Source organism: Orycteropus afer, unplaced genomic scaffold (genome assembly GCF_000298275.1).
Source record: "Orycteropus afer afer isolate SDZICR_OR568_19922 unplaced genomic scaffold, OryAfe1.0 scaffold00497, whole genome shotgun sequence".
In the NCBI taxonomy this organism is placed as follows: Eukaryota; Metazoa; Chordata; class Mammalia; order Tubulidentata; family Orycteropodidae; genus Orycteropus; species Orycteropus afer.
The window spans coordinates 407,583-430,361 of NW_006922084.1; the positions used below are offsets into that span (position 1 = coordinate 407,583).

The 22,779-nt window shown below is 43.7% G+C and overlaps 1 protein-coding gene across 1 annotated transcript in view; it reads right to left on the reverse strand.

Moving 5' to 3' along the window:
- SEL1L3 (SEL1L family member 3) overlaps positions 1-22,779 on the reverse strand; it is a 253,483-nt gene that overhangs the window by 71,988 nt on the left and 158,716 nt on the right. Inside the window, exons 10-13 of the mRNA XM_007955282.1 lie at positions 15,811-16,022; positions 13,648-13,827; positions 2,951-3,070; positions 1,391-1,531 (exon numbers count right to left, since the gene is read on the reverse strand). Coding sequence (XP_007953473.1) covers positions 1,391-1,531; positions 2,951-3,070; positions 13,648-13,827; positions 15,811-16,022 — 653 coding nt within the window. The remainder of the gene's footprint in view (positions 1-1,390; positions 1,532-2,950; positions 3,071-13,647; positions 13,828-15,810; positions 16,023-22,779) is intronic.

The window sequence follows — 22,779 nt, forward strand, 5'->3', positions numbered from 1 at the left end:
AAAAAAAAAAAAAAAAAGATTCACAGCTTTGGAAACCCTATGGGGCAGTCCTACTCTGTCCTATAGGGTTTCAATGAGTCAGAATCAACTTGATAGCAGTAGGGGAACTTTCTTTGAGCACAGACATACAGCCCAAGAGCCAATAGAATTTTACTTTTCTGAGAGTGGTGAATTTTTATCTCTGTGTTTGGGGGTGGAGTGCACAGACCCCAAAACCCAACTGCCTGGATCCAGGTCTAATATTTAGCAGTCGTGTCACCTTGGGGAGGTTACAAAGCCTTTCTGCACCTCTTTTTCAATTTATATAAAGCAGGAGCCATAATGCAGTATGGTACCTAGTTTGGATAGAATAAGGTCATACATCGGAAATACACAGCAGTGCTCAACCAGTGAGAGCAGACCATCATTATTTTGTATAAGGCACAGGATTTTCTAGTTCTCAAAGCCCATTTGTTTTGTTATCTCATTCAATCTGAGGTCATTACCACTGTCAAATGAGATCAGATAACTCCAAGGATACACAGCTAATGGTGGCAGAAGTGGGACTTTAAATCCTACCTTCTGTCTCCTGGGACCTTTCTACCCTTCTCCCATTCTCTCATTGGCTTTAAAGCAAGATCTTTTGTTGTTGTTGTTGTTTGATGGAAGTATACACAGCCAAAGAAACACCATTTCACCTATTGCTACAATTAAGTGACACTGGATGATATTCTCGAAGTTGTGTTAACATTCTCGCTCTTTTTTCCAAAATATCCTCCCACTACTCACATAAACTCACTGCCCCTAAGCTTCCCATCCCACCTTTCGAGTGGCTGTTGTCAATTTGATCTCATACAGACACTTCTTTAAAGAAGCACATGTTCCAAGCAGATGTACTTCACTCATTAAGATTACTTATTTTTCAGTTCTAAAGAAGATTCCAGGGAATAGTTTTGTTTTAAGGTTTAAAGTTCAGAGCTTATCTCAGGGTAATATTTTCAGGGCTTCATTCAACCAAGATCTTTGCTTTGACCAACAGCATTGTTGGGGCCCAGCCCAAGAATACACTTGAAGAGGTGACTGGATGAGAACTCTGCCTGGTGGCAAACTTGCAGCATGTCCGGGGGCTGGTGGCCCTGTACCAACCCATAGCTGTGTTGTGTCCTCCAGAATACACACTTCTTGCAAAAGCCCAGAGAACCCAGGTGCCACACGTGGGATTAATGATTAAAACGGTGCTGGGCAAGTGCTTCTGAGCCTGCCTTCTTAGCAAATATCCAATCCATCAGAAGTGACAGAGCATAAACTAAGTTTCTTAAATTATAGACTCTCTGTTTGCCTCCACGCCCACAGGAAACTGCTCAGGAAGTCTGATAAGAATTGAACAATTTCAGCACAAATTGAGTCTTACCTTGAATAACACAATGGCATAGTCATATATTAAGGCAGGATCCTCGGTCTCCAGCGCGCCCTTGGCGTACCACTCGATTGCCGCCTCAGGGTTCTTGGCCACGCCCTGCTGCCCCCAGAAGAGCATTTGTGCCAATCGTTGCTGAAAGTCAACAGCAATTTAGAATAATGACTTTCTGTGTAATTCTTAATACAGACTTTAAAAGGTGGAAGGGAAAACCTAGTTGAGTCTATGTTTATACTGAGCACCAAGATTTAGCTAGAGATATCTCCTGGTGTAGACTGAATTATGTTTTTCCCAAAATATATGAAAACCTTAACCCTAGTACATGTAAACAGGACCCTGTTTGGAAAAAAAGTTTTGTTATGTCAATGAAGACATACTAGAGTAGGGTGGGTCCCCGAGCCTAATCACCCCTGAGTGGTATCTTACAAAAACAGCAGAAAACATGCAGATACAGACAGACACACAGGGGGAAGAGAGACACCACCCAAGAACCCACCTATAAGCAAAAAATGCCGAGGATTGCGGCAGACACCAGCAAGGAGGACAGAGACTGACAGAAGGAACTGACTCAGCAGAGACCTGGATTTGAACTACCAGCCTCCACAACTGTGAGATGAGGCATTTCTGTTCTTTAACACCACACACTTGTGGTATTTTTGTAATGGCAACCCTAGGACATCTTCCAGGTAAGGGTCACAGCCCTGATGGTGGACTTGTGCGAATATAAATCATTAACACAGTGGAGATTGTGTGTGTGTGTGCGTGTGTGTGTGCCTGTATCTACTGTGCATATCCCAGAGCTGGAGGGCACTTGGTCAACAATCACAACTCTTTTCTCCTCAAATTCCTCTTTACTGAGATAGCCCTTGTCCTCTTGGCCCAGGGAAGGCCATGGAGCTCTCTCTACACACCACAGCTCTTAGGGCATCTCTGTATAGCTCTTATCTCCTATCACATTATTTTTCTACACAGCCAACTCCATCATTAGACTCGAGGTTGCCAGATGTTACTCAAGATGTTATTGGAGATGCTATATGTCATTGCCCCACCGTCTCTGCCCTCACCCAGCACAGCCTGGAACATAGGAGCTGCTCAACAAAGACTTGCTGAATGAAGGAAGAAATGTTCATTGTTAGGAAAGTGAAAGCAGGTTGTTGTTGGTTGTCGCTGAGTAGGCCCTGACTCATGGCAACTTCATGCACAACAGAACAAAACCGTACTTGGTCCTTCACCATCCCCATGATTAGCTGCACAACAGACAGCTGTGATTGACAGGTTTTTGTTTTTTTTTTTTGACTGGTTGATTTCCAGAAGTAGACCAGGCCTTTTTCCCTCACTAGACTCAGTCTGGAAGCTCTGCTGGAATCTGTTCAGCATCATCACAACACACGAGCCTCCACTGACAGACCTGGTGGTTCCACATAAAGTGCACTGAACCCAGGTGTCCTGCGTGCAAGGTGAGAACTCTACCACTGAACCACCACCACCCTCTACTGCAGCATATCTGGTCTATTATGACTATGGCCTCGTCAGTTGAGTGATGTGTCCTCTAACCTGAGCTGCAGCATTGCCTCGGGTGGCTTCATGCTTTAACCACATAAAGACGTCTCCATCTTCTTTGGTTTGTACTTTGAGTATTTCATCATCCTTCAATCTAATTGCTTCAACATATGCCTGAAAGAGAAAGAAAGGAATGAAAGAATGAAGAAATGAAGGGGGAAAAGAGGGAGGGAGGAAAGAAAGAGAAAAAGATGCCCAAATATTATGGGCATGCAAAAGTCATGACATTATGTATTCTTAAACCAGCAATTACTCAAGCAAAAATCCTATGAATAGTTGAAATACAATGCATGTCTACAATACAGTAAGATCCACTTCTTTGTCAATGGACGTATCGCACCTCATGAATGTTTATTCCTGTCAAAACTTTTTGCTTTGGGAGACCAACATTTTTATCCCATTTCAAAGTCTACTTGGTGCAGCTGATTTCAGAGTCAGATTACACACAGCATCAAAAAAGGCAATCAATATTTTTTAAGTATAACCTTATTTTTTTCATCCCAAAGCGTTATTATCCTGCATGACTAATCCCTTTTAGTTAGCAGGCTCAGCTTCCAATGACTTCCGGCTATTTCCAAAAATTAAATCTACCCTGAAAAGTAGAGAGCCTGTTTACCTCTGAGGAGGCAAGAAGGAATGTGCTGGGGGCTCTGAAGACACAGCCTCCCAGGTATCGGGCTTCTTTGAAGAAAATAAGATTCACTTCAGTGTATTAATGCTGGATGTTTGTTGGAAAACCACTGCCATTGTTTTGTTGTCTCCCCTTAAAAATTACATTCTAGCAGTGCCGTAGGGAGGTGTTGGAGGGGGCTTCCATGCCCAGCACAGATGGGCAAAGAATTGGATCAGGGCTTGCTGGGAAAAGAAGCCTCAGAGAACAAGGAGTCAGATCCTATTTCCCTTCTGACCCTCTTTAAGAAAAGTCCTTAGACTCACAAATTTGAGGCTGCAGCCCTGTTCCTTAGTATGTCTCTCAACTGCCTTCTCCCCCCCTGTGTAGTGGCCGGGAGCTCTGGTAGCATAGTGCCTAAGGCAACTGACTGCTAACCAGAAGGCTAGTAGTTCAAAACCACCAGCCACTCCTCAGAAGAAAGGTTGGGCAATCTACTTCTGTAGTGATACTGCCTCGGAAACCCAAGGAAGGGTCACTAAGAGTTGGGTCCGTCTCGACAGCACATAACAACAACAACAACAATATGTGGAAGCCAGAGGTCCCTTGCAAGGGCATTAGGGAGGCACTTTGGGAAACAGGCCTGGGATCTGCTTCTGAAAGGTCAGAGCCTTAGAAACCTTAGGGAGCAGTTCTGCTCTGCACACATGCAATTGTGATGCATTGGAACCAACTTGATGGCAACTGACTACAACAGCAGAGGAATGGGACCAGTGACTAAGCCTCAGGTTCTGTGCTAGGATTCAGAACCCAGCAGCTATCAATTTCTGCTGAGTGTATTATCTTGGGAAGCCACCAGCCTGGTACCAACAGTTAGAATAAGAATGTCACCACCATTCTGAAACCTCCTCTGAGCCAGGTGCTTAATGGGGTTTTTTTCCAGGGCTTCCAACCCATTCATTCTGGTTCAACCCCTTGCTGAGAAACTGTATTTCTCATACACTGTATTTCAGTTGTATTTGTACCATTGTATTTCAAATACACTGAGTCAGAATCTACATTTGAACAAGATTTGTAAGAATCACCTGGGGATCTTGTTAAAATGTAGACTGTAATTCAGTATATCTAGGACGGAAATGCAAATTCTCAGCAGGGGTCGAATCAGAATGATTGGGTTCCAAGACCTAAGTTTTTTTAATTTAATCCTCAAAACAAGACTTTGACCCAAGCACTAATCATCAACCAACTCACTGCCATTGAGACAATTTTGACCCACAGAGACCTTATAGGACAGAGTAGAACTGTCCCACAGAGTTTCCAAACCCTCCAGAGGAGCGGCTAGTGGGTGTAAACTATTGACATTTTTGGTTAGCAGTCAAATGAATGCCTGAACCACTGTACCATCAGAACTTCCTGACCCAAGTACCACTGCCCCCAGTTTATAGGAAAATAAATCAATGCTTAGAAGGTGAAACATGGAACCCAAGGTCACATCTGTAAAGCTATCACTGGATGTCGGGTTAGTTTGACTCCAAAGACAGGGCTCTTACCCACTCCCCCACGATGTGAGAAGGCCCAGAATCCCATCTGGGCACAAGCCACTGTATTCGGTTCCCTTTGCAAAGTGTACAACCAATGACTGCCAGGTTGCTCTATACTCTGACAGCCTGGAGCTGGTCTGGAACTGCAGCTGCTCTGACAGGGAATCACCAGCCAGAGGCTTTTTGTTCAACTGGAGAGTTGGGGTGTTTACATTTTCAGTTTTCTTCTCCTTGTGTTGTTTTCTCCTCCTCTTCTTTCTCCTTCTCATGAAACTTGAATGGAAGACATAACAAATGGAGACACAGTCCCCATCCTATAGGGATTTATACTTAGGTGTTTCACATCAATATCCCCATTTTACGTATGTGGACACTGAGGCCCAGAGAGATTAAGTAACTTGCCTAAGGTCATATATTTAGTGTTTTAATTTAAGAGTCAAACTCTGATTGGCTGGCTCTGAAGCCCACACTCTTCATCCCAGCCTCACAACCCTGCAAAGGACTCGATGTATCTGGGCCAAAGCATATGGCGTCGGGCAAAGTTGGAAGAATTGAGGTGACTGTGCAAAAGAAAAGGAGCTCTGGTGGCATAGTGGATAAGGCATATGACTGCTAACCAAAAGGTTGGCAGTTCAAACCCACCAGCCACTCCTGGGAAGGATGATGGGGCAATCTACTTCTGTAAAGATGTATTGCCTTGGAAACCCAATGGGGGTTGCTATGAGTTGGAATCAACTCGAAGGCACTGAGTTTGGTTTTTGAATATGGTGCATAAGAAATGTTTTTGTCTTTTGTGTCCCTGTTCCTTGACCTAACCTTCTCTTCCCTCTCCCCTGGGTGGTATCATCAAGTTTCGCAGCAGGGTGGGGTCATTAAGAGCAAGATCCGTCATATCAGACCAACAGACCCTGAATTCTAACTCACCACTAACTAGCTGTGGGCCATGGACCAGTTGCTTCATTTATCTGAGACTCAGCTCCCATATCTGTAAAATGGAACTTGGAACACCACTTGCTATTATCAAAAGCACTAGACTCATCAACCATTCCTCCCCCCATATAATGCAAAGAGTCAGAAAGACCTAGATTCAAACCTAGACTCTACTCTCATTTGCTGTGTGACTTTGGACAAGTTTGTTAACTTCTCTGTGTCTTACTTGCCTCATCTGTAAAATGGGAATCACCCATGTGGTAGCTTCATAGAGCTGCATAAGAATTACACAAGATTGTTTATAAAGAACTTAGCAGAATGTATGGCACATGGCCAGTTTCCAGTAAATGGGAACTCATCATTTTTAGGCTTATAGTTCTCTAAAGTTAAAAGGCTGATAGCAGTTTAGAATATTAGCCCTCCTACTGGTATTTGCGATTTTGTACAATTTAAAGCCTTATGTCTTGGGGACAGCTCAAGCTCACTGCTATTGAGTCGGATCGGACTCATAGCGACCTTTCTTTGGGTTTCTGAGGCAGTATCACTACAGAAGTAGATTGCCAAACCTTCCTTCCGAGGAGTGGCTGGTGGGTTTCAACTGCCAGCCATCTGGTTAGCAGTCAAATGCCTTAGACACTACACCACCAGAGCTCCTCTGGAGACAGTTCTATCTAAGAGATTTTAAGCATTAAAAAATGGAAGGACAAGGATCTGGGGTGGCAGTGCTGGGGACAGAAACATTTTACAGAGCTTGGGCTGTGTGCTGGGCTCTACTGACACATGTTATCTGGATGAACTAATTCAAGTTGCAACAATTTTGTGAGGTTCAGACCATCATGATGCCCATTTCATAAGTGAGAGACTGAGACAGAGGTAAGGGGAATTATCCAAGATTTTACACCCAGTGACCAGTAGACCCAGAACCCTGAACCCATTCAAACCCAGCCCTGATGCCCACTCTACCACATTGCCTGCCACACCCCAGCAGGTGGTTGTTGGCCACTCTACCACATTGCCTGCCACACCCCAGCAGGTGGTTGCTTCTCCAAAGTTCGAAGGTCACCTAGCATCATATCAGAGCCACACCCTAGGGCCTTCTGGGGAAGCTGACCAACTGCAAACACATCTGATGAAGGAACAAGCCTTAAAACGGAACAGCATTCGGCTGTTCACTTGTTCAAATAAGATTTTGTGACCAGGAAACAATGCCTCAGAGGAAAAGGTGACCAGGCCAGGAAGAAGCTGCAGAGAAGCAATGGCGGGGACAGGGGACAAGAGCAGGGTGGACTCTGACAGGTCCTGATAATCAATCCCAGACTGACCAGTTTGAGGGCTCTTCTGTGGCTTCCAAGGGGTTCTTTTTGGTGCTGTGTTATAAAATCAATGTCTCTAGAATCAGGCCACCATGCATTTTTCAGTTTGTTGTGCTTTGGTGGCTTGGGTGTTTGCTGTAAGTCTGAAAGCTATGCTACTGGTACTTCAAATACCAGCAGGGTCATCCATGGTGGGGTGGATAAGTTTCAGTGGAGCTTCCAGATGAAAAGACTACACAGTAAGGCCTGGCAATCTACTTCTGAAAAATAAGCAATGGAAACCCTATGCCCAAGAGAATACTGTCCAGCTGGCTTGCTTTGAACACTTCATCAGGAAAGCTCAATTGCTGGAGGAGGACATCATGTATGGGTGGTAGAGAGCCAATGAGGATGAGGCCGACCCTCAGTGAGATGGACTGGCACAACAGCCTAAGTGATAGAGTTGAACACTCTGGTGAACAGGAGGTGACTTGGGTCCAGGCAACATCTCATCCTGTTGTACATAAGGTAGCCATAAGGTGGAGTGGACTGATGGCAGCTGTTTAGAATCAGGAGGGCAGCATTCAAAGATGTGGCTGGGTCAGCCTACAAACTAGAGAGGCAGCGTTGATGTCAGCTATGCCAGTGATTACAGGCTAGGAGGGTGAGGGAGGAGGATGGGCGATGGGGAAAGTGGTGGAGACAGAGGAGGGAAAGGACGGAAGAAAAAGAAGAGGGAAGAAAGGAGGAGAGAAAGAGGAAGACGAGAGAGAGTGAGGAGAGCAAATGAGGCAAGGATAGAAAGAGGGGAGAAAGACAGAGAAGGAGGGAGGCAGAGAGAGCAGACAGAAGACAGGAGGGAAAAATCCCTCCACCTCTGCAGCGAGGGAGCAAAGACTCCCAAACTCCCCATTTTATTCCGGAAGCATCTGCCTTCTCTGGAGTTGTGGAATGTAATGGTTCAGCCAGCTCTCCTGGGAACACAGGAGCAGGCCTGGCAAGAAGAATGGGCAATTTCATAGCCTACACTTAAACCGCCCACCTCCACTAACCTCCCCAGGGCTTGTCAGAACCGCCATTAGGAACCTGCCTCTTAAGGTGTTTCAAATCAGCTATAATATTTGGCTCTCAATAGGGAGTGCGTGTTTTCTTTGTTGAAATTTGGCATTTTAGCAATTTTAGAGTAAGAATGGGGAAATATCAGCGGTAACAATGAAGAGACAGGGAGATAAGTACCCAAGATTCCCCAAATGTGCGATGTCACTTACAAACGAGGCACTGAATGCAAAGAGGCAGCGTTTAAAGCCAAAGTGTTCTGAGTACTTGCTGTCAGTCACAAACACTGGTCAAATTAAAAAGCCTTAGAGAGTCAACAGGGCACTGTCCATCCCTGGACGCTGTGCACACACCTCTCATTGCATTAATAAACACTCACTGAGCACTGGGCACTGGGGTCACCAGGTGAGTGAGATGAGGTCCCCGATGAACGGACCTTGTAGTTTAGTGGGGGAGCCAGCTTTGTAACCCTGTACACAACACCTGTCTTAAAAGAGGACAAAGATGTGCCCATGTGTTGTGATAGTGCAGCAAAGGAATAATTCTGTAAGGCTTCCTGGTGGAGGAGGTAATGGCACAGCCAAGTGTTAGAGTAGGAGGAGTGAGCAGGCAAAGGGAAGTGGGTGTAGAAAGAGCAACCCAGGCAGAGGAGAGCAAGCAAGGCCAGGGGGTATGAAACAGTGTGGCCAAAAGGCTGGTGCGGTGGAGTGAACAGTCCAGGGCAGGGATCATAAGCATTGAGGATGGGGAGGGAGTGAGAAACCAGAGCACAGAACACCTCGTACACCTCACAATGAGCTGAGCTTAGTTCTTCTGGGTCAGTACTTCTCAATTCAGCCTGCAAGTTATAACTATCTGAGGAGGTTTTTAAAATATGCACTTATACATATGTTGTTGTCGTTACATGCTATCAAGTTTATCCTGACTCATAGTGACCCTAAAGGACAGAGTATAACTGCTTTATAGGGTTTCCTAGGCTGTAATCTGTGAGAGAACAATCACCAGGTCTTCTCTCCTACAAGCCATTAGTGTGTTCAAACTGCCAACCATCCAGTGAGCAGCTGAGCACTTCACTGCTGAGCCACCAAGGCTCCTTATACACACACACATAGCATATGTCCAGGCTCCAGCCCACATGACTTCAACCACAGTCTGGAGGTAGAGGCTGGACAGAGGCAGCCTTTAAGCCTGAAGGGGATTCTGATGTGCAGCCAACGGTTATTATACTGTAGGCAGCCCACTTTGACCTCAGCAAGAAGAGAAGGGAAAGGACCAAGACTGGTGATGGTTGGGAGACTGTGAAAGCAGTTTGGGAGAGAGATGATGAAGGACAAAATTAGGCAGTTGCAGCGGGGATGGAGATGAGAAGGAGAGAGAAATTGGCATGTGAAGCTGTTAGACGCTGTAAACTGATAGGGTTATAAAACCCCACTGCTGTGGAATAGATTCTGACTCATAGCAGCCTTACAGGTCACCCCATTGGGTTTCCAAAGCTATAATCTTTATGGAAGCTGACTGCCACATCTTTCTCCCACGGAGTGGCTTGTGGGTTTGAATTGTCGACCTTATAGTTAGCAGCTGAGCACTTAACCATTGTGCCATCAGGGCTCCTTTGATAGGATGATAGGGAGATTGAAAATGACGCCTCATTTTCTACCATGGACAATGGTGTCATAAATAGAAGGTATTTGTGGGAAAAACAAAGGAGGAGGAAATGGTTTCGTTTGGGGTGTGTTAGGATTGCAGCTGTGGGGTTTGTAAAAGAAATCTCAGCCGGAGATAAAGGTTCATGTGACAGCAGTATGTGGTGGTGGCTGTTCACTGCTGCTGAGTCGGCCCCTGACTCGTGGCCATCCCATGCACAACAGGATAAAGTGCAGCCCAGTCCGGCTCCTTCCCCAGGATCAGCGTAGATCGGACCACTGTGATCCATACGGTTTTCACTGGCTGATTTTCAGAAGTAGGTCGCCACACGTTTCTCCCTAGTCTGTCTGAGTCTGGAAGCTCCACTGAAACCGGTTGAGCGACCAGCAACACACAAGCCTCTACAAAGTCAGCTGGTGGCTGTGCAAGAGGTCCACAGTCCAGGGGTCAAACCCCGCCTCTCACATGGACAGTGAGCATTGTGTGGAGGGTAGTTGAAACCAGGAGTGTGGATGAGATCCCCGCCTCCCCTGCCAGAAGGTGAGGAAGAAGAAGAACAGAAACTGGAGAAGGACCTTGAGGATGAGCAACATCTAAGGGGTGAACAGAATGAGAGGGACTCATCTACTACAAAGTCACAAAAACTAACAAGCTAAAAAAAAAAAAAGAAAAGAAACTTGCCAGTGTTTTCTGTAGAACTTGAAGCAGGGTCCCACTTCATGAATCATAAAGAAGTGACGTGAAATGAGATTACTAATAACGAAGATGAAACGATGTGAACCACGAGTTACATGAAAGAGAAAATGCAACAAGAATCAAAGAAAGAGATGCTGACGGATCTTTGCTTTGTTAATTAGGGGTCGGCGTTCCGTATCTCCTCATTTGCTACGTGATACTGGTGAATTAACAGATCTCTCAACAAAAGGACATTTACATCAACACATGACACCTGCTTAAATTCTCAAGAAGCCATTAATTACACATTCTTAAGAAAATGAGCTATGACACAAGTCTCCTAACTGTATAATTCCTGCCCATGATTCTTAATCACACGGCATCTCAGCTGCAAGATGGATCTTTCTATTCATCTTTTCTGGCTCTGACCAATTAAACATTTTCTTTCATAATCACAACATTTCATATGGCACATCTTCAAAAGAAAAGGAGCTTGTTAACAACCTACCATTTCCCATTGCTAATTTATGCTGAATGAAATTTCTTAAAAGTATAATATAGACAGGGCATTATTAACACATGCAGGCTTAGTGGCAAGACAACTGCAATGCTATTTGGTAGCTGGATTTTTTATGAGTATTTGTTTCAGAGTCATGATTTTTTTTCCAATTAATAAATTAATTCCCGTCAAACAGGTGAAATTCTGCACATACCTTATATATACACTGACAGGATACAAATGTACAAATGGTAAAGGATGTGTAAGCTTATTCAGAAAGAATCATTATTTTCAGAAGGAATTAGGATGCCAATAGAGGCAGCCTTTTGATGTGTTACAGCTTGACTTATGTTGAACGTTCCCCAACAGGCTATATCTTGGAGTCATTTATTTCATAACTGCATAGTGGTCACTGTAGCTTTCCTTTCCAGAAGCTATCCATCTCCAATCATCAAAGGACACGTTTTCTGCACTGTTGATTTCCAAGTGCAATTCAGGAGCAGAGCAGAGGTGACAGTGGCCAGTTCCAGTTAGCTGCTCAGACTAAAATTCAATAGTCCTGACCTAGACAAGCCTATCCCAAGCTGGCTCACTGAGTATAAACAGAGAATATGAAGAGTTTATGGTATGGACGAGGGCCAAATCAGCCACACCCATTCATTTACACACTGTGTATTGCTTCAAAAATACGGCCACCCAATTAATTTACATATTGTCCATGCAGAACTATTTTGGTCATGTTGTCAGAAGGGACCATTCCCCAGAGAAGGATATCATGCTTGGTAAAGTGGAGGGTCAACGAAAAAGGGGACGGCCCTCAACGAGATGGACTGACACAGTGGCTGCAATGATGGGCTCAAGTACAGCAAGGATAGTGAGGTTGGCACAGGACCAGGCAGTGTTTTGTTCTGTTGTACATGGGGTTGCTATGAGTCACAGCCAACTTGACAGCATCTAACAACAACAACAACACACAGATTTGAACAGTGCCACAGACTGTATACTCCCTCAATGCCTAAAATATTTACTATCTGCCTTTCATAGAAAAATATTGCTGACCCTTTGTATAGACTGTGACACTTCTCAACTTGACCACCTCAAGTGCTCTGATCATCAAAGTTCAGGTAGTCCCTGACTTACAACGTATGCGAGTTACAATGAAATGCACTTATGACCATTCTTTTTTTTTTCGGTACATAATATTGTTAATTAATAGTATGTACTACATACAATGTTGCAGCGCTTAATTTGCTAATGTTCACCCGCAGATGTTCAGTGTTAGGATTTATAAAGATGTTGTTGTTGGTTGCTGTTGAATCATTTTCAACTCATAGCAACTCCATGTATGACAGAAGGAAACATTGTCCAGTCCTGGGCCATCCTCATGATTGTTGCAATAAGCCGACCATCTCATTGTCCCCTCCCATCATATACCGATCGGGACCATCCGGAGGCCGCTCTCCTTTTACCTCCATTACCAGTACCAGATGCTGTGGGGAAGACTGATGCATGGTGACCACACGCGTGTCAGAGCAAAACTGTGCTCCACAGGGTTTTCCATGGCTGACTGTTTGAAGCAGATCACAAGGTCTTTCTTTGGAGATGCTTCCAGGTGGACTCAAACTTCCAACCTTTTGGTTAGCAGTCAAGCATATTAACTGTCTACATCATCCAGAGATTCGTATCTTACTTATACCTCATTAGTTCCTGTCTTCAAAAGAAATCTGGAAACAACACAATTGTTGGTCTAACATTAACATGTGAGTGTTTTTTGGCAGATGGAGCCACTGATTTCTTTGACACCTGCAATGAGTCAATAAGATTTGGGAGCCTGCAAAATCAGAGGTGGGAGTTAGTGCCTCTGATCTAGTCCTTGATCCAGAATAGGGTGGAGACTTCAAACATCACTTCATGTTGGCTATCTGGGAGCACTAGCCTAGCAAGGTTCATGTGATGGGGACAGATGTCTCTCAAGGCAGCCAACAGTGGAAACACAGCGGGGTATGGAGCGTGCTTCTACATATCACAGACCCTGACTGCTCATTATATATTGAGAGAAGCCACTGGCTTACTGCCCCCACTGGATTCAATTCTGTCTAATATCTCCAGACCCCATCACTCCACAGGCTCTTGGAACAAAGACAAGATGCCTATGATTTTGCTGCAGTTTTTTTTTTTTTTTTTTCAAAATCAGAATCTGTTCAAGTCCAAATCTACCCTTGGTATACCAGAACTCCCACTCCTGCAAAGCTTTTCATACATGGATATAGAATGATACCTGTGATTCCCTGAGATCACAGTCAGAAATATATTGGAAAGAAAAGCAAAATCTTTCTTTTCTTTTGATTATGTACATCCTTTGAAGACCAAGGAATAAACTAGCCACAGGTCCAGACACTTCACAAAATTGTCCATAATCATCTCCACCCATTTTGCCCTTGTACCTGATCTCCTTGTAGCGTGTGCTGGTCAAGGGGAGTCTTCATGGCAATGACACTGTAGTAGGCATAGGACAGTTCCCAGTCCAGGGGATAGTTATCAATGCCCTGGTAGTGTTTGTACCCAAGATTCATTGAAGACAGCCTCTCACCACCTTGCCCTCCAACCAAACTATACAACATACCCTGTGAGGAAGAAATGGACCAAAAGTTCATAAGACTGTAGATAAAATCAAAACAAAACCCACGGTCATTGAGTTGATTTTGACTCAGCAACCCTACAGGGCAGCGCACAACTGCCCTGTATGGTTTCCAAATCTTTATAGAAACAGACTGCCTCATCTTTCTCCCATGGAGCAGCTGGTGGGTTCAAACCACCAACCTTTGGTTAGCAGCCAAATGCCTTAACCACTGCCCTACCAGAGCTCCTCAGAGTGTATATAGGGTCATAAAATACTAACACCAAAAGGCCATCTGGGCCAATCTCTCTATATAAGCCCAGCCAACCCAGAAACATGTTGACTTCCCTTCTAAAAATAAAAATACATAAATAAATCATCAAAAAAGGACCAACCTAGCTTCTAATGGTTTATAAATGCCCAGCTTTTGGTGCTCCCTAAGATCTAATGGAATATTGTCTGCCATGGTGCTAAAGATGATTCCCGTAGGTTGGAAGGCACTCCGAATACGCAATGGCCCTAACAGTGGGCCTGAGCATGATGAGGATCGTGAAGATGGCACACGGCCGGGCACCGTTTCCTTCTGTTGTACATGGAGTCGCCATCAGCTGGAGCGGATCCAAAGGCAACTAACAGCAATCTCTAACAGCTTAGAATATCCTGAGTTTTGCCCTTTACTCCATGAAAATAAGGGTCATCCCCTGACTTCTCTTACAGCATCTTTCTGTGTACCCACCAACTGTTCCAGTGATCCCTGTCCTGCCTCAGAATGTTAGTGCTGGAAGGGTCACTGGAGACTGACTGCTCCAACAACATCCTTTCATATTTGAGGGAATACAGAGATCCAGAGAGGTGAAGCCATTCATCCAGGTAACATAGCCACCTGCAACAGAGCCAGCGCTCTGTTCTTCCACACTATTCCACCTTGTGGGGACTGCCTCGGGGATTCACCAATCAGGAGTATCTATAAACCAGACACATCCACAAACAAGTCATTGAACACAGTCCCTGTGGGCAGGTCTGAACTGTCCACACTGTTGCAGTTGTTAGTTGCCATTGAGTCAGATCAGTTCTGTGTGTGCAGAGCAGAACTGTGCACCAGAGGCTTTCAAGGCTGTGATCTTTTGGAAGCAGATTGTCAGTCCTGTCTTCTGAGGTGCCTTTGAGTGGATTCGAACCACCCACCTTTCAGCTGTTTGTAGATCATTTGTACCACCCAGAAACCCCAAACTACTTATACTGTGGGGGAAACCCCAGTCTGAGTCTCCTCAAGCCAACAATAAATAATCACGTGTGCAAATCTGACACTACACATGACCAGGGAGCACTCGGCAGTACTTCAGAAAATGTGCTTCCAAATGTTAGGCAAGCTGCATGACAGACTCAGATTCAAACCCAAAAAGGAAACCCTCTGGCAAGGCTTTTATTTTGATGTTGAGGATGGGTGTGAAAATACCTTGACTAGAAATTTGAATGGTTTCCCTTAGTGAAAAACTAATCTGAGGTAATGGTCACACATCCAACATCAGTTGCAAGAACTGATAGTTCCGGAAAAGACTGGGATTCTGGAGAAGTCCTGCCCCAACTGTTCCTTAGGCAATATATCAATACATAAATATACCAATGTACACAGTGGCACAGTAGGTAAGGCATTTGGCTGCTAACCAGAAAGTTGGCAGTTCAAACCCCTCAGCTGCTCCATGGTAGGAAGATGAGGCCATCTACTTCCATAAATATTTACAGCCTTGGAAACTCTATGGTGGTGGTTATGCAATATACCAAAATGTGTGTCCAGAAGTGGGTGAAATGCCTTGTTCCACTCACAGGAGATCCTGTAGTCGACACAACCTCAGGATGTTTGTCTTGAGTGTAACGGTTTTTAAAACACTCCAGGCAGCTGTAACATGTCCATTCTACCAGGGCCAAGAGAGCATTCCTCTGCAAACATCACACAGGTGACAGATGTGCCCAGAACCCATGAAGTATCTACCTGCAGCTGGTCCTGGGGTACACTTAATCCAGTTTCATAAAAGACTGTGAGGTAGTAGGACGCTTTATGGTATCCACAGCAGCTGGAATCCATCAGAAAGGGAATGACAGAGCTAATTTGGTGAAGCCCATCAACACTGGAGAGTCTCTTTACAGCCTTCTCAAATATCCTCCCACCGATTTCTAATATGGATTCATCCGAGTTTCCTGGCACTGTAAATAACACAATTCAGAGCGCACAAAATTAATTACCATGGGATTGACGCAGCTTTAGAAAAAAAGGGAAAAGCCAATTAAAGCCCCTGAGTTATTGATATGGCTGGGCCTGCAGTGCTGTGAGATATACCACCTTCCGGGGAGATAAATTAAACCCTTTGGGGATGCCACGGTGTCATTCTGTAAATAGCTTTTTCTTTGGCACTAAATGACAACCTAGTGTCCTGGGAAAACGGATGTGCCTTATATAGCTGAGAAAGCACCTCCAGAGAGTAATTTACTCAGCAAAACTCACTACCAAATTAGGACCACTGAAACTTCCAGAGATTTTTTTTGTTTCTCTCCAGGACTCTCTGAAGAAGAATGTGTTTTATCTCAGAAATAAGTTCCTAGGTGCTGCCCTCAAAAGCTGAGCAAAGGGGCCTTATTCTGAGATATTTTCTTGTCATCTTTTGCCTCCAGTTTTCCTAGCAGGCATCTATCTACAATAAATAGAAGAGTGGACTTTTATTGAGGGTCTACCAGGACCAATTGCTATGGACTCCAACCCATGGTGCCCCATGCATGTCAGAGTCAAACTGTCCTCCTTAGGGCTTATATGATGCCTAAGACAAATGTTAAAGGTTTTATGTAGATTATGCCATTTAATTCATATAATTTTATGAGGTAGGCACCAATAGTATCATCCCCACTTTTCAGATGAGAAGATTGAGGCTGAGAAAAGTCAAATAACTTGTCTAGGGTTACAAACACTGGTAAGAAGCCAAGTAAGCCTTAAACCTGTTTTAAAAGTCACCCTATTATACTTACCTTCTGATAAACTGGTAGCATAGTGGCTAAGACACTTGCCTGCTAACCAGACGGCTGGCGGTTCAAACCCACCAGCCACTCCTCAGAAGGAAGGTTGGACAATCCTACTTCCGTAGTGATACTGCCTCGGAAACCCAAGGAGGGGTCGCTACGAGTCGGGGCTGACTCGATGGCACATAACAACAACAACAACAACAACTGATAAACTGGCAGCCTGTTGTCTTACTAATTAACTGACAACCATGCACAGAGACCTGTATATTCAATTGCTTTAAGCTCTGTGATGTTTCCTTTCGCATAACCTTCCAATTAACAGATAAACTGATAAACATTTACGTCCAAACCAGCAAGTTATCTGCCCTATTGTATAAGTGCTATAGTCTTTTAAAATCTTACTTTGTCTGCATTATTCATTGTCCTAATGTATGAATCCAGTCAATAAATGCTTACTTTCTATTATGAGCAAGGTACTATTCTAGTTGTCATTTTGCAGAAAACCACGTAAGATAGCACAGATATTTTTATACTACAAGGAGATATGGCCAACTTATTTATAAGAGGTAACAAGAAACTCACTGTTATTAGCTTCCACCAAAGAATGAACAGAGAAAAAATTTCAATGTGGAAAACTCAGAAGGGAAGGTTTGGGGTTGGGTTATCATCTTGTGGGTTAAACTGTTATCCCCCCAAAAAAGATACATTAAAGCTCTAAGCCCCAGTACCTGTGAAAGCAAACTTGTTTGCAATTAGGGCCTATGCTGGTGTAATTAGTAAAATTCACATGAGGTCTCACTGGAGTAGAATGAGTCCTAATTCAATCTCAGCAGTCTCCTGATCAAAAGAGACGAGACCCAGACAGGGACACGCACAGAGAGATGATGGTCATGCCCAGAAGGAAGCTGAGATGAGTTATGCGGCCACAGACAAGGAGCAAGAGGCTACCAGAAGCCAGAAGAGACAAGGGAAGATGTTCTACTACAGCCTTCAGACAGAGCCCACGCCCTGAACTTGGACTTCTAGTCTCTAGAACTGTGAGAGAAAAACTTCTGTCGTTTTAAGCTACGTAACTAGTTGCTGTTGAGTGAACTCCAATTCATGGTGGCCCCCGCGTGTCAGAGTAGAAATGGACTTCACAGGGTACTCAGTGGCTCACTTTCTCGGAAGTAGATCATCAGGCCCTTCTTCTGAGGCCCCTCTGGGGGGACACAAACCTCCAACCTTTCAGTTAGCAGCTGTGTGCCGTAACCATTTGCACCCCCCTGGGACTTAAGCCAGACTCATAGCAATCCTATAGGATAGAGTAGAACTGCCCCACAGGGTTTCCAAGGCTGTAATTTGTATGGAAGCAGACCGCCTCATCTTTCTCCTGCAGAGCGGCTGGTGGGTTCCAGCTGTCGACCTTTTGGTTAGCAGCTGAGTGCTTTACCACACTGGCACAGTAGGTGCTGAAGTGTTTTCAGTCTGCACTCATGCAGATATTTTTCAATAGTGGAGGTAACACAGCTAAATGCTCAGCATGTGTACTTCCAGATTTTTCTTACAATAATTCCCTTACACATCAATTTATGCATATACATACACATATTTTACAAATATGGCACACTACGTTACTATCATCCTACTGAACAAATGGGGTTTGCTCCTTTTTCTTTTTCTGTGTGTATGTGGAGGAGCACTGGTTATATAGTGGTTAAGGCAGTTGGCTCCCAACCAAAAGGCTGGTAGTTCAAACCTACAAGCAACTCCACAGAAGAAAGAGGGGGCCATCTGCTTCCATAAAGATTTACAGCCTGGGAAATGCAATGGGGGTCGCTATGAGTTAGAATTCACTTGATGGCAGTGAGTTTGGTTTTTGAGTTTGGTGGTAAATATGTATGTAATAGAATACTTGACATCCCAACATTCTTCATACGTCCAATTTAGTGACATTAATTGTGTTCATCAGGTTGTGAAACTATCTCCATTATCCATTTCCAAGTTTTTCCATCACCCTTAACATAAGTGTAGTGTCTCCTAGGCAGTGAGTTTCCTTCTCTCCTTTCCCCCAGCCTGGCCCTTGGAAACCTCTCATAAGCTTAGGTCTGGATACTTTTGCTGTTACAGATGTTGCATATAAGTGGCATCATACACTATGTCCTTTTGTGAATGACTAATTCCACTCTCCATGATGTTGTCAAGGCTCATCCTCGTCATAGCACATGTCTTTATTGTTCTCAATCCCTGAAGACATTGCTGCTTGCCCCAAACTACAGCAATTTGTCTCTATTCTCCCAGAGCAGCAGAGGAAGAAGGAGATTCAGGAATCAGAGAAGGAAATGGACAGCAGGTTTAATTGCCTCCATAAACGACTACCACCACGACCACGAGACCAGAAATGGATGGTGCTTGACTATCATGACTGAACATTTTGATCAAGGACCTAATAGATGGATCCTGATCAAAAAGAGGAAAAGTATGAAACAGAACATAGATTTACTAGGGGAACAGAATACAGATTTACTAGGGGAACCCCTGCTTCTAATGGTCAGAGATAATCTTTAAACGTCGAATCAAGTCTATCCTTTGGACGCATAGTTAAACTAAACAACAGTATAGACCGATTACTAATGCTTGCTCGAGCATGTACTCTCATGGAGAATTATGAGTGCAGACTGAAAACAATGAATCTAAATCACAGCTGAAAAGTTTAAGGGGCAGAAAACCAAAACTCATTGCTTTGAGTCAATTCCGATTCATAGAGACCCTACAGGACAGAGTAGAACTGTTTACAAGGCTGTAAATCTTTACAGAAGCAAACTGCCTCATTTTTCTCCTGAGGAGTGGCTGGTAGGTTCGAACCATCAACCTCTTGAGTAGCAGTCAAATGCTTAACCTCTCAGCCATCAGGGTTCTTTAAAGGGGCAGAGAGCCTATATTAATGATGATGCAACAATACACATAAAGATAGAAAGGTGATACAATGTGATGTAACCAATGGTACTAAAGCGTTCATATAGAAATTGTCAATAGATGTATGTTTGGTTATGTATATTGCCACCAAAAATAAATCACTAGTTTAAAAATTAGCTGCTTGATAAAAGTCAATGAAGATTTTTATAAAACAAAAACAGAAGTCTCCTCTCCCCCAATCCTTCTTTAATAGTGAAAATACACAGCTAAACACTTGATGTGTGTGTTTCCAGACTTTTTCCATTACATACACAATAATTCAAATATGCATCTGTCTACATATACACCTACTCCTCACTTACTATCTTGTTATCAAACGTTTTGCATTTATGACAACAGTAAAAAATCCACTATTAGACTATTTTGCTTATTAATGACACTTGTCTGGCAGTAATGAATGCCAAGGTGCAAGGTGAGGGTAGCATTGGCTGCGATGGTCAAGGTCATGAGTCAACTTCCCTAGCCCTTGATTCTCAGTGGTTTGGCAGGTCTGTAATAAGGTAGTCATCGTCCATTTTCTGAGCTGATGTGGTCATCCTCCATTTTCACATAATGCCGATTTAATGGCATAATGAATGACCTGGTCTTTGGAACCTACCCATGTCGCTAAGTGAGGAGGAGGTATACACTCTGCCCCCTCCCCCAAAATGGCAAAGGATGCTTTAGAGATTCTGACCCTCAACTTTTTTTCACAATTAAGCACATCATTAACCTCTCTCCATGACTGTCAGAACCTCATTTTTTCTAACACCTCAATAGTATTTCACTCTATAACTCTGCCATTTTTTCAACCACTTCTCTATTTTTAGACTCTTGGGTTGTTTCCAGTAGTTGTGCTAAAACCAGCAACATGGCAGTCAACACCCCGAAACATTTCTATCTGCTCATCTGTCAGGATGCATCTGAAAGATCATACCCTTTCTCCACCAGGAGTCCAGGCACCTAAGTTTGAATTTTCCCTTGGCATAGCTGAGGGAAGAATCTCATCCTACTCAACCATTAACCAGGATAAGAACCTTCTCCACTGTATTCAGTATGCACTGCAGCACTCAGATGAAGTTTCAAAATAAATTCTACTCATATTTATTCATATATTTACTTATAAATATGTACTCATCTCCGATGCCCCTTGTGCATGCTCAGAGCAAAGAAACATTAACATTTTGTTAACAATTCATCCTTGCCTCACGCTCTGCCAAATGCCTGAGACAATGCTTTGCATGAGTTCCTACAGACCCCAGCTTTGCAGGTTCCAAGGAGGGAAGGGATTCCAAACCAAATAAAGCCCCAAAGGAAACATTTGCCTGATGACCCCTGGCATGGAACTCCAGAAATCATTAGCAAGAGAGTCCCAGCAATCGGGATGACGGGAAATAAAGAGCGAAAAGAGGACTTCTTCACAAAGCTTAAATCCTTAGTGCACAAAACTGTAGACTTAAATATCGTTAGGTTGAAAGGGCTTCATTATTTCTTTTACATATTAAAATTCTTAATGCTCCCAAAATATTACCCGTCAGTATTTTCTCCGAGAAAGAATCTGAACAATTTTCTGCAAGAGTGAAGAAAATAAAATAATAATTCTAAGGTAAAACTGCTCAAGTTTGAATTCCAACAGTGGCACAAAGTCAAAGCCATATTGTCTTTGGTGATATTGTTAAACTGGCAAATTTTAAATCAATTTAATGACAGTGTTAATTTCAGCCATCTGATTTAGCTTAGGTATTTTTTTTCTAGTTGATCTGTAACTAAGAATCATGTCTTGTTTATGGTGAGTAGCGTACAATGAAAAGATGAGCAAACAATAGAAAAGCCATTTTCCTGTTTTCTTTCTGTCTGCACCAAAATCCGTCTCCACCATTGTTGTTGCTGTTAGGTACTGCCAAGCTGGCTCTGACTCATAGCTACCCTGTGGACAACAGAATGAAACACTGCCCCGTCATGCACCAGCCTCACAACACTTGCTATGCTTGGGTCCATCACTGCAGCCACTGTGCCAATCCATCGCATTTAGGGTCTTCCCATTGAACTAATCAATACTGTCAGCAGTCCATTAACTAACCCTCAGTATTTTCAGGAGTCCCATGCGGTACAAATGGTTAGCATGCTTGGCTGCTAACCAAAAGGTTGGGGGTTCGAGTCCACCCAGAGGCACCTCAGAAGAAGGCCCTGGCCATCTAATTCCTAAAACTCAGCCATTGAAAAACTCCACGGAGCACAGTTCTCCTCTGACAACACAGAGTCGCCAGGAACAGGCAGAGTTTGTTGTCATTTCTTTGGCTTTTCTACAATTTTCAAAGTAGCACAACATCACTTATTTTGCTCCATTCTGGTTTTTTACAATAATGTCATAAGGTCACCCTTTGTGTGCTTATCTGTAAAAGAGACAGAAGACAGAAAATGAGAAGGTGGCAGCTTGAGGAAGGCCCCAGCGCTGCAGCCAGGGCAGGCACTGATTGCAAATTCAGGAGAAAGACACACATTCTTTGGGAAAGGAACAGGGACATCAATAGAAATGTCATTTTTAGTTTCAAGCTTCCGAAAGGTATAACGCATCCAAAGTAGAATTTTGAAAGGAGGGGAAAAAGTGAAAGGAGAAAATGTCATTTAACCATAAAAGGAATGATCTTTCACAAGTTTACTGCTTTAAGAAAACACAGCGCTTGCCTCATTTGCATTCTGATCTGGGGGCACCATCAGCTCCTGAGGCCTAAGAGCTGCTGATTTGTCCTTCAAAAGTAAACTAATTGCATCTTTCCATAATGTTCAAATTTTCTACTTGATACTTGTAATCTTCCTACCCCTTCCTCCCTTCTTCTCTCCCTCCCTGCTTCTTTCTTCCTTCCTCTCTTCTCTTCCTTCTCTCTCTCTCCTTCCTTTCAAAACTTCACTCGTGATTCTCTACGCAGGAAAATTATCAGCCATTCTTTGTCTTCTTTGTGCCTCTGTGTATTTAAAAAACACACCCTAATGCATGCACACAGGCTTTCGGAAATAA